Genomic DNA, 12,500 nt, shown 5'->3' on the forward strand with positions numbered 1-12,500 from the left:
TCCCTTTATCATCCCCACCCCTTTATCATCCCTACTCCCTTTATCATCCTCCTCCCTTTATCATCCCCACTCCCTTTATCATCCCCACTCCCTTTATCATCCATCCTCCTTTTATCATCCCCACTCCCTTTATCATCCATCCTCCCTTTTTCATCCATCCTTCTTTTACCCCACCAACACTCCTTTATCATCCATCCTTCTTTTACCATCCATCCATCCTTTACCATCCATCCTTCTTTATCATCCATCCTTCCTTTACCATCCATCCTTCTTAATCATCCATCCTTCTTTTACCATCAATCCATCCATCCTATACCCCACCAACACTCCTTTCTCTCCATCCACTCCTCCACCCCTACTTTCTCACTCTCCTCCCCCCCTCCCCTCTCACCTGTTCCCAGGTGCAGCACAGTGGCTGCGTTTCTCTGATCATCGTCGGACCCCGTGGTCGTCCTGGTAACAGCTACTTTAGTGTACGTGATGCCCCTCCTCACCAGTAGAGGCGCTGCGATCACGTTGTTCTCCATCAGAGGGTGGTCTCTCATAAACGTCAACACCTTCAAGCATATATAATATTATTATTATACATATATTATATTATATTGATATAGATTAGTATATTTATAGTATTACTATACATTATATATATATATATTATATTGATATAGATTAGTATATTTATATTATTACTATACATTATATATAAATATTATATTGATATAGATTAGTATATTTATATTATTACTATACATTATATATAAATGTTATATTGATATAGATTAGTATATTTATATTATTACTATACATTATATATAAATATTATATTGATATAGATTAGTATATTTATATTATTACTATACATTATATATAAATATTATATTGATATAGATTAGTATATTTATATTGCTATACATTATATATATATATATATTGTGTTATATATTACCTTGTCCGGCAGCTTGAGAGAAGACTCGAAGCCCTCTGCTCTCAGAGCACTGTTCAGACACTGGGTAAAGGAAAGATTTAGTTGAGATTTAAAGTTCTTAACTCCTTCATCTATCTCATAGAACGTTTAACTAGGCAGGTCCTGGTGTAGCCTGGTACAGGGTACCTGTCAGGGTCTAGGTGTTGGTACTGGTTCTAGGTAATGTGTTCTAGACTGTACCTGTCCTGGTCTAAGTGTTGGTACTGGTTCTAGGTACTGTGTTCTAGACTGTACCTGTCCAGGTCTAGGTGTTGGTACTGGTTCTAGGTAATGTGTTCTAGACTGTACCTGTCCAGGTCTAGGTGTTGGTACTGGTTCTAGGTAATGTGTTCTAGACTGTACCTGTCCAGGTCTAGGTGTTGGTACTGGTTCTAGGTAATGTGTTCTAGACTGTACCTGTCCAGGTCTAGGTGTTGGTACTGGTTCTAGGTAATGTGTTCTAGACTGTACCTGTCCAGGTCTAGGTGTTGGTACTGGTTCTAGGTAATGTGTTCTAGACTGTACCTGTCCAGGTCTAGGTGTTGGTACTGGTTCTAGGTAATGTGTTCTAGACTGTACCTGTCCTGGTCTAAGTGTTGGTACTGGTTCTAGGTAATGTGTTCTAGACTGTACCTGTCCTGGTCTAGGTGTTGGTACTGGTTCTAGGTAATGTGTTCTAGACTGTACCTGTCCAGGTCTAGGTGTTGGTACTGGTTCTAGGTAATGTGTTCTAGACTGTACCTGTCCAGGTCTAGGTGTTGGTACTGGTTCTAGGTAATGTGTTCTAGACTGTACCTGTCCAGGTCTAAGTGTTGGTACTGGTTCTAGGTAATGTGTTCTAGACTGTACCTGTCCAGGTCTAGGTGTTGGTACTGGTTCTAGGTAATGTGTTCTAGACTGTACCTGTCCAGGTCTAGGTGTTGGTACTGGTTCTAGGTAATGTGTTCTAGACTGTACCTGTCCAGGTCTAGGTGTTGGTACTGGTTCTAGGTAATGTGTTCTAGACTGTACCTGTCCAGGTTGGTACTGGTTCTAGGTAATGTGTTCTAGACTGTACCTGTCCAGGTCTAGGTGTTGGTACTGGTTCTAGGTAATGTGTTCTAGACTGTACCTGTCCAGGTCTAGGTGTTGGTACTGGTTCTAGGTAATGTGTTCTAGACTGTACCTGTCCAGGTCTAGGTGTTGGTACTGGTTCTAGGTAATGTGTTCTAGACTGTACCTGTCCTGGTCTAAGTGTTGGTACTGGTTCTAGGTAATGTGTTCTAGACTGTACCTGTCCTGGTCTAGGTGTTGGTACTGGTTCTAGGTAATGTGTTCTAGACTGTACCTGTCCAGGTCTAGGTGTTGGTACTGGTTCTAGGTAATGTGTTCTAGACTGTACCTGTCCAGGTCTAGGTGTTGGTACTGGTTCTAGGTAATGTGTTCTAGACTGTACCTGTCCAGGTCTAGGTGTTGGTACTGGTTCTAGGTAATGTGTTCTAGACTGTACCTGTCCAGGTCTAGGTGTTGGTACTGGTTCTAGGTAATGTGTTCTAGACTGTACCTGTCCAGGTCTAGGTGTTGGTACTGGTTCTAGGTAATGTGTTCTAGACTGTACCTGTCCAGGTCTAGGTGTTGGTACTGGTTCTGGGTTGATCCAGTTCTCACAGGTCTTCTTCAGTTCCTTAAAGGGTCCGTCCATCACTTTACTGATGTCAGCCAGACTGTAGACACACACTGCTGACAACTCCTCATGCTCCCTACACACACACACACACACACACACACACACACACACACACAGGAGGGAGAGAGAGAGAGAGGGTTTAATTTATGTGATCATGTATAATGAAGGGAAGTTTCACATGTCCTTGTTGTTGTCTCTCCCTCTCTCTACTCTCTGCCAGTGGAGGCTCCTCCTCAGAGGAAGGGGAGGACCATCCTCTTCAGTGAATTTCCCAAAAAATGTAATAGTGAAACATTCAAGAAGTTATCATTTTTAGATAAAACTACACTAAATATATTCACGTCGCCAAATAGTTGATTATAATACACTGTTTTGCAAAGAAGATCTACAGTAGCCTCAGCAGCACTCTGTAGGGTAATACCATGATGTAGCCAGAGGACAGATCGCTTCCGTCCTCCTCTGGGTACATTGACTTCAATACAAAACCTAGGAGGCTCGTGGTTCTCACACCATTCCATAGACTTACACAGTAATTATGACAACTTCCGGAGGACGTCCTCCAACCTATCAGAGGTCTTGCAGCATGAACTGAGATGTTGTCCACCCAATCATAGGATCAGAGAATTAATCTAGTACTGAAAGCATAAACTACAGCTAGTGCGGCAGTGCATCAAATGTGGTGAGTAATTGACTCAAAGAGAGCGAAAGACAACAGTTTTGAACAAATTAATTTATACCAAATGTAAGGAGTATCGAAAGATAGCTAGCTATATTTTGTAGTATATATTTTTTCACTTCCACTTAGCTAGTGTCAAGTGCAGCTAGCTGGTTTAGCCTACTCAAACACCCGGGTCAAACAGAGAGGGATGCTATGTTAGCTAGCTGTCTATGGCTATCCAACACTGGAACTCTCCTAAGTCAAGGTAAGCTTTTGGTTTTATTACTTTATTGCCACTGAGGCACGCAGGTGTAACTGCTTAACTGCTAAACTGCTTGCTGTTGACTGTACTGCATGATTGTAGCGAGTATACCAAACGCGTTAGTTCTAGTAGCTGTGTTGATTATGACGTTAGCTAAGATGGTGACCACATTACCACCACACCGGCAGTCATGAGTCCTAGAGGCCAGCATCCCGGAGTCGCCTCTTTACTGTTGACGTTGACACTGGTGCTTTGCCAGTACTATTTAATGAAGCTGACAGTTGAGGACTTGTGAGGCGTCTGTTTCTCAAATTAGACACTGTAATGTACTTGTCCTCTTGCTTAGTTGTGCACCGGGGCCTCCCACTCCTCTTTCTATTCTGGTTAGAACCAGTTTGTGCTGTTCTGTAAAGGCAGTAGTACACAGCGTTGTACGAGATCTTCAGTTTCTTGGCAATTTCTCGCATGGAATAGCCTTCATTTCTTAGAACAAGAATAGACTGACAAGTTTCAGAAGAAAGGTCTTTGTTTCTGGCCATTTTGAGCCTGTAATCGAACCCAGAAATGCTGATGCTCCAGATACTCAACTAGTCTAAAGAAGGCCAGTTTTATTGCTTCTTTAATCAGTACAACAGTTTGCAGCTGTGCTAACATAATTGCAAAAGGGTTTTCTAATGATCAACTAGCCTTTTAAATTGATAAACTTGGATTAGCTAACACAACGTGCCATTGGAACACAGGAGTGATGGTTGCTGATAATGGGCCTCTGTACGCCTATGTAGATATACCATTAAACAATCAGCCGTTTCCAGCTACAATAGTCATTTACAACATTAACAATGTCTACACTGTATTTCTGATCAATTTGATGTTATTTTAATGGACAAAAAATGTGCTTTTCTTTCAAAAACAAGGACATTTCTAAGTGACCCCAAACTTTTGAACAGTAGTGTATACATATTCTATATATATATATATTTTTTTTGTATTTTACCATCTTTTTTGATCTTGTCTCATCACTGCAACGGGCCCCAATGGGCTCGGGAGGTGAAGGTCAAGTCATGCATCCTCCGAAACATGACCCGGCAAACCGCGCTCCTTAACACCTGCCCACTTAACCCAGAAGCTGCACTAATGTGTCGGAGGAAACACCGTTCCACTGACGACGAGGTCAGCCGGCAGGCGCCCGGCCCGCCACAAGGAGTCGCTAGATGGCGATGAGCAACGTAAACCCCCCGGCCAAACTCTCCCTTAACCCGGATGACACTGGACCATTTGCTTGCCGCCCTATGGACCTCCCGAACACGGCCGGTTGTGATAAAGCCTGGGATCAAACCCGGGTCTGTAGTGACGCCTCTAGCACTGCGATGCAGTGCCTTAGACCGCTGCACCACTCGGGAGGCCCACGCTCAAATATTTTCTATCCCGGAGTCTGGAAGAGATCCTATAGACCTAAGCGATGTGATTGGGTCATTGATTGTACAGGGCGGCATACAGTTAGCTTACAATTATAGTGAATTTGTATATGATTTTGAATAGCCTAGTAATGGGGATTCATTAATTAGGTGACACATTACCTTTAGCTCCAGAATATCTCAGCACCCTGCGTTTCCATCTCCTCCTCTCCTTTATTCCTTTCTCCAGCGCGCAGACGGGCTGTCAACCGTTTATTTAAATATGTTTCGTTTACGAAAACATGTTACTATCGATGTTGACGAACAGATTTCACTTGGTTTCCTAAATTAAGCGCGGGGTAGCTGCAGGAACAGGGTTGGAGAGCCCGATGGCATACAGCGTTTTGGCAGAATACCACCTGTCGTGCAGCGAGACCAACAGTGGTTTAATGTGTGGAGTGAAACAAGTGTTGTTATATGTATTTGTCAGCGTCTCATATTCAGCACAGCTCTGCTATAAAACCCAAGTAGCCTACCAGGCATCTTTGAAAAACGGACCAGCAGGAAAGCACGCGGCCATTTGCTATTCGAGTGCCTACGGATGTCTTTTCCCCCTGCCCCTGTTCCACATGATAATGGCCCATTCTAAATCTAAACTAATTTGACATGTTAGTAAAAAAAAAACGTGATTAAATTGAGAATAGTCTGAAGGGTGAAAATATGATCACTTGATGAGAGAACAAGTGTGCAGCCTGAGGCAAGGAACAGAACGCAAATCTTTTTTTGCTACTTTCTCAAATCATCAATAGCCTATAGGCGCATCATGTGTTCTGATTTCTAACACATTCTAAGGTGTGTATCATTCACAACTAAAGTTGTCAAGTAACTAAATCTAGCGTATAGGACATTTTTCAAATTAACACTTTTAAGCTCAACATAGCCCCCTTGCTCCTGAATAGGTCAAATATAATTTATATTTTATTCAGATAAGTTCAATTATATTCTTCTTACTATAAAATTATATAATGTAAAATAATGGCACGGGACTTATAAGCATATCTAGTCAGCTAAATGAACACGCGTACAGACTATGGCATGGAGCATAGCCAGATAACATACAGTATCTAGTCTGCTAAATGAACACGCGTACAGACTATGGCATGGAGCATAGCCAGATAACATACAGTATCTAGTCTGCTAAATGAACACGCGTACAGACTATGGCATGGAGCATAGCCAGATAACATACAGTATCTAGTCTGCTAAATGAACACGCCTACAGCCTATGGCATGGAGCATAGCCAGATAACATACAGTAGGACGACTCACATTCTGTTCTTCTGAAATACATTTTCTTCACATGTTCATAATGTTTCTTTATACCTGCCTAAAATAAATAATATATGTATTGTGATGATTTGATATTAAATTGATGTATTACACTTTTTAAATGTAGATGTTCCAAAGGTGCACATCATCGGCTTGTATGTGGCTTGTATGTGGCTTGTACGTGACTTGTATGTGGCTTGTATGTGGCTTGTACGTGACTTGTATGTGGCTTGTATGTGGCTTGTACGTGACTTGTATGTGGCTTGTATGTGGCTTGTACGTGGCTTGTACGTGGCTTGTACGTGACTTGTACGTGGCTTGTACGTGACTTGTACGTGACTTGTACGTGGCTTGTACGTGGCTTGTACGTGGCTTGTACGTGACTTGTACGTGGCTTGTATGTGGCTTGTACGTGGCTTGTACGTGGCTTGTACGTGACTTGTACGTGGCTTGTACGTGACTTGTATGTGGCTTGTATGTGGCTTGTACGTGGCTTGTACGTGACTTGTACGTGACTTGTATGTGGCTTGTATGTGGCTTGTACGTGGCTTGTACGTGACTTGTACGTGACTTGTATGTGGCTTGTACGTGGCTTGTACGTGACTTGTATGTGGCTTGTATGTGGCTTGTACGTGACTTGTACGTGACTTGTATGTGGCTTGTATGTGGCTTGTACGTGGCTTGTATGTGGCTTGTACGTGACTTGTACGTGGCTTGTACGTGACTTGTATGTGGCTTGTATGTGGCTTGTACGTGGCTTGTACGTGGCTTGTACGTGACTTGTACGTGGCTTGTACGTGACTTGTACGTGACTTGTATGTGGCTTGTATGTGGCTTGTACGTGGCTTGTACGTGACTTGTACGTGACTTGTATGTGGCTTGTATGTGGCTTGTACGTGGCTTGTACGTGACTTGTACGTGGCTTGTACGTGGCTTGTACGTGGCTTGTACGTGGCTTGTACGTGGCTTGTACGTGACTTGTACGTGGCTTGTATGTGGCTTGTATGTGGCTTGTATGTGGCTTGTACGTGGCTTGTACGTGACTTGTATGTGACTTGTACGTGGCTTGTACGTGGCTTGTACGTGGCTTGTACGTGGCTTGTATGTGGCTTGTATGTGGCTTGTATGTGGCTTGTACGTGGCTTGTACGTGACTTGTACGTGACTTGTACGTGGCTTGTATGTGGCTTGTACGTGACTTGTACGTGGCTTGTATGTGGCTTGTACGTGACTTGTATGTGGCTTGTATGTGGCTTGTACGTGGCTTGTACGTGACTTGTACGTGGCTTGTACGTGACTTGTACGTGACTTGTACGTGGCTTGTACGTGGCTTGTACGTGGCTTGTACGTGACTTGTACGTGACTTGTACGTGGCTTGTACGTGGCTTGTACGTGGCTTGTACGTGGCTTGTACGTGGCTTGTACGTGGCTTGTACGTGACTTGTACGTGGCTTGTACGTGGCTTGTACGTGGCTTGTACGTGGCTTGTATGTGGCTTGTACGTGGCTTGTACGTGACTTGTACGTGACTTGTACGTGGCTTGTATGTGGCTTGTACGTGACTTGTACGTGGCTTGTATGTGGCTTGTACGTGACTTGTACGTGGCTTGTATGTGGCTTGTACGTGGCTTGTACGTGGCTTGTACGTGACTTGTACGTGGCTTGTACGTGACTTGTACGTGACTTGTACGTGGCTTGTATGTGGCTTGTACGTGGCTTGTACGTGACTTGTACGTGGCTTGTATGTGGCTTGTACGTGACTTGTATGTGGCTTGTACGTGACTTGTACGTGACTTGTACGTGGCTTGTACGTGGCTTGTACGTGACTTGTACGTGGCTTGTACGTGGCTTGTACGTGGCTTGTACGTGGCTTGTACGTGGCTTGTACGTGGCTTGTACGTGACTTGTACGTGGCTTGTACGTGGCTTGTACGTGACTTGTACGTGGCTTGTACGTGACTTGTACGTGGCTTGTACGTGACTTGTACGTGACTTGTACGTGGCTTGTATGTGGCTTGTACGTGACTTGTATGTGGCTTGTATGTGGCTTGTACGTGACTTGTATGTGGCTTGTACGTGGCTTGTACGTGGCTTGTACGTGGCTTGTACGTGACTTGTACGTGGCTTGTACGTGACTTGTACGTGACTTGTACGTGGCTTGTACGTGGCTTGTACGTGGCTTGTACGTGGCTTGTACGTGGCTTGTACGTGGCTTGTACGTGGCTTGTACGTGGCTTGTACGTGGCTTGTACGTGGCTTGTACGTGGCTTGTATGTGGCTTGTACGTGGCTTGTACGTGACTTGTACGTGACTTGTACGTGGCTTGTACGTGGCTTGTACGTGACTTGTACGTGGCTTGTATGTGGCTTGTACGTGACTTGTATGTGGCTTGTATGTGGCTTGTACGTGGCTTGTACGTGACTTGTACGTGGCTTGTACGTGACTTGTACGTGACTTGTACGTGGCTTGTACGTGGCTTGTACGTGGCTTGTACGTGACTTGTACGTGACTTGTACGTGGCTTGTACGTGGCTTGTACGTGGCTTGTACGTGGCTTGTACGTGGCTTGTACGTGGCTTGTACGTGGCTTGTACGTGACTTGTACGTGGCTTGTACGTGGCTTGTACGTGGCTTGTATGTGGCTTGTACGTGGCTTGTACGTGACTTGTACGTGACTTGTACGTGGCTTGTATGTGGCTTGTACGTGACTTGTACGTGGCTTGTATGTGGCTTGTACGTGACTTGTACGTGGCTTGTACGTGGCTTGTACGTGGCTTGTACGTGGCTTGTACGTGACTTGTACGTGGCTTGTACGTGACTTGTACGTGACTTGTACGTGGCTTGTATGTGGCTTGTACGTGGCTTGTACGTGACTTGTACGTGGCTTGTATGTGGCTTGTACGTGACTTGTATGTGGCTTGTACGTGACTTGTACGTGACTTGTACGTGGCTTGTACGTGGCTTGTACGTGACTTGTACGTGGCTTGTACGTGGCTTGTACGTGGCTTGTACGTGGCTTGTACGTGGCTTGTACGTGGCTTGTACGTGACTTGTACGTGGCTTGTACGTGGCTTGTACGTGACTTGTACGTGGCTTGTACGTGACTTGTACGTGGCTTGTACGTGACTTGTACGTGACTTGTACGTGGCTTGTATGTGGCTTGTACGTGACTTGTATGTGGCTTGTATGTGGCTTGTACGTGACTTGTATGTGGCTTGTACGTGGCTTGTACGTGGCTTGTACGTGGCTTGTACGTGACTTGTACGTGGCTTGTACGTGACTTGTACGTGACTTGTACGTGGCTTGTATGTGGCTTGTACGTGGCTTGTACGTGGCTTGTACGTGGCTTGTACGTGGCTTGTACGTGGCTTGTACGTGGCTTGTACGTGGCTTGTACGTGGCTTGTACGTGGCTTGTACGTGGCTTGTACGTGGCTTGTACGTGGCTTGTACGTGGCTTGTACGTGACTTGTACGTGGCTTGTACGTGACTTGTACGTGACTTGTACGTGACTTGTACGTGGCTTGTACGTGACTTGTACGTGGCTTGTACGTGGCTTGTACGTGGCTTGTACGTGGCTTGTACGTGGCTTGTACGTGGCTTGTACGTGACTTGTACGTGGCTTGTACGTGACTTGTACGTGGCTTGTACGTGGCTTGTACGTGGCTTGTACGTGACTTGTACGTGACTTGTACGTGGCTTGTACGTGGCTTGTACGTGGCTTGTACGTGGCTTGTACGTGGCTTGTACGTGGCTTGTACGTGACTTGTACGTGACTTGTACGTGACTTGTACGTGACTTGTACGTGGCTTGTACGTGGCTTGTACGTGGCTTGTACGTGGCTTGTACGTGGCTTGTACGTGGCTTGTACGTGGCTTGTACGTGGCTTGTACGTGGCTTGTACGTGACTTGTACGTGGCTTGTACGTGGCTTGTACGTGACTTGTACGTGGCTTGTACGTGGCTTGTACGTGGCTTGTACGTGACTTGTACGTGGCTTGTACGTGGCTTGTACGTGGCTTGTACGTGACTTGTACGTGGCTTGTACGTGGCTTGTACGTGACTTGTACGTGGCTTGTACGTGGCTTGTACGTGGCTTGTACGTGGCTTGTACGTGACTTGTACGTGACTTGTACGTGGCTTGTACGTGACTTGTATGCATGGAGACCAGGAGATGCTAAACTATAAGTTAATTAATTAACGGTCAATTACCATGAGACCGTCAGTCTTTTGCAGGACAATAACCGTCTGACAAAATGTCATGACCGCTACAGCTCTAATGGTGACAAGACAATGTAGGCTGTGTGTAGCGGTTAGCGGTCGTGATATGAAGGTTTGGCTTGGAAAGGTTTTTTTTCCGCCTGGTCACAGACAGCTGATGTGTCTGCATCCATCCTCCCCTCCCTCTATCCCTCCATCCATCCTCCCCTCCCTCTACCTCTCCATCCATCCCTCCTCCCCTCCATCCCTCCATCCCTCCATCCTTACCACTGAGATGTGAAGAGACCATAGAAGTGTGTAGAGCTAGGGTCTCCAGATGTGTGTTGTTTTGTGTAGACATCAGTCAGTATGTTGTAACGCTGTCCGCTGGCTCTGTCCTCACACACCAACTGAGCCTTGAGGAAGGTGGTCCAACGCTTCTGCAATGTCTTCATACCACCTACATCAGACTAGAGAGAGATAGAGGGGGAGAGAGAGGGGGAGAGAGGGGTGGAGAGAGAGAGAGAGAGGAGGAGAGAAAGTGGGGGTGGAGAGAGAGAGGGGGAGAGAAAGAGGGGTTGGAGAGAGAGAGGGGGGGTGGAGAGAGAGAGAGAGAGAGAGAGGGGGAGAGGGATAAAAAGAGAGCGGGGGAGAGAGAGGGTGGTGGAGAAGGGGGGTGGTGGGAGAGGGGGAATAAGAGAGAGGTTGGTGGAGAGGGGGGGGTGGTGGGGGAGAAAGAGAGAGGTTGGTGGAGAGGGGGGTTGGTGGGAGAGGGAGAGAGAGGGTGGTGGAGAGGGGGGTGTATAAAGATACAGTGAAAAGAGAATGAAGAAGGAGGAAAGAAAAAAAGAAAGAATTGATGGGTAGTCTCATCCAAAACATAGAGGTGGCTAGGGTGGTCTCACCCAAAACATAGAGGTGGCTAGGGTGGTCTCACCCAAAACATAGAGGTGGCTAGGGTGGTCTCACCCAAAACATAAAGAGGTGGCTAGGGTGGTCTCACCCAAAACATAAAGAGGTGGCTAGGGTGGTCTCACCCAAAACATAGAGGTGGCTAGGGTGGTCTCACCCAAAACATAGAGGTGGCTAGGGTGGTCTCACCCAAAACATAGAGGTGGCTAGGGTGGTCTCACCCAAAACATAGAGGTGGCTAGGGTGGTCTCACCCAAAACATAGAGGTGGCTAGGGTGGTCTCACCCAAAACACAAAGAGGTAGCTAGGGTGGTCTCACCCAAAACATAGAGAGGTGGCTAGGGTGGTCTCACCCAAAACATAAAGAGGTGGCTAGGGTGGTCTCACCCAAAACATAGAGGTGGCTAGGGTGGTCTCACCCAAAACATAGAGGTAGCTAGGGTGGTCTCACCCAAAACATAGAGTTGGCTAGGGTGGTCTCACCCAAAACATAGAGGTAGCTAGGGTGGTCTCACCCAAAACATAGAGTTGGCTAGGGTGGTCTCACCCAAAACATAGAGGTAGCTAGGGTGGTCTCACCCAAAACATAGAGGTAGCTAGGGTGGTCTCACCCAAAACATAGAGTTGGCTAGGGTGGTCTCACCCAAAACATAGAGGTAGCTAGGGTGGTCTCACCCAAAACATAGAGTTGGCTAGGGTGGTCTCACCCAAAGCATAGAGGTGGCTAGGGTGGTCTCACCCAAAACATAAAGAGGTGGCTAGGGTGGTCTCACCCAAAACATAGAGAGGTAGCTAGGGTGGTCTCACCCAAAACATAAAGGTGGCTAGGGTGGTCTCACCCAAAACTATGTGAGGAGTGGGACTTTAAAAAAAATCCTATATATTTGCTAGGATCAAGCAATGACAAAGCAACGACAAAGAAACGACAAAGGGACAGACCACCACCTCCTCTGCCCCCCAGACCTACCTTGCAGACACGTGCGACCCTGGGAACTTTGACCTTAGTGTAGAGGTCGTACTCCTTGGCGACCTCAGTAAAGAAGAAGTAGATCTTGTTGTCTTCACCCTGTGGGTTGTTGTCTTCATCCTGCTGTATGAACACCGACGACACAAACTCTGGG

At 46.1% G+C, this 12,500-nt stretch overlaps 1 protein-coding gene across 1 annotated transcript in view; it reads right to left on the bottom strand.

Moving 5' to 3' along the window:
* Positions 1-12,500, bottom strand: part of sema4f (sema domain, immunoglobulin domain (Ig), transmembrane domain (TM) and short cytoplasmic domain, (semaphorin) 4F) — a 132,037-nt gene that overhangs the window by 9,526 nt on the left and 110,011 nt on the right. The window contains exons 7-11 of the mRNA XM_071379370.1: positions 12,347-12,500; positions 10,756-10,937; positions 2,562-2,703; positions 947-1,006; positions 392-557 (exon numbers count right to left, since the gene is read on the bottom strand). The exon at positions 12,347-12,500 is cut by the window's right edge and continues 1 nt beyond it. Of these exons, the coding sequence (XP_071235471.1) occupies positions 392-557; positions 947-1,006; positions 2,562-2,703; positions 10,756-10,937; positions 12,347-12,500 (704 nt within the window). The remainder of the gene's footprint in view (positions 1-391; positions 558-946; positions 1,007-2,561; positions 2,704-10,755; positions 10,938-12,346) is intronic.

Source organism: Salvelinus alpinus, chromosome 31, assembly GCF_045679555.1.
Source record: "Salvelinus alpinus chromosome 31, SLU_Salpinus.1, whole genome shotgun sequence".
Taxonomy (NCBI): domain Eukaryota; kingdom Metazoa; phylum Chordata; class Actinopteri; order Salmoniformes; family Salmonidae; genus Salvelinus; species Salvelinus alpinus.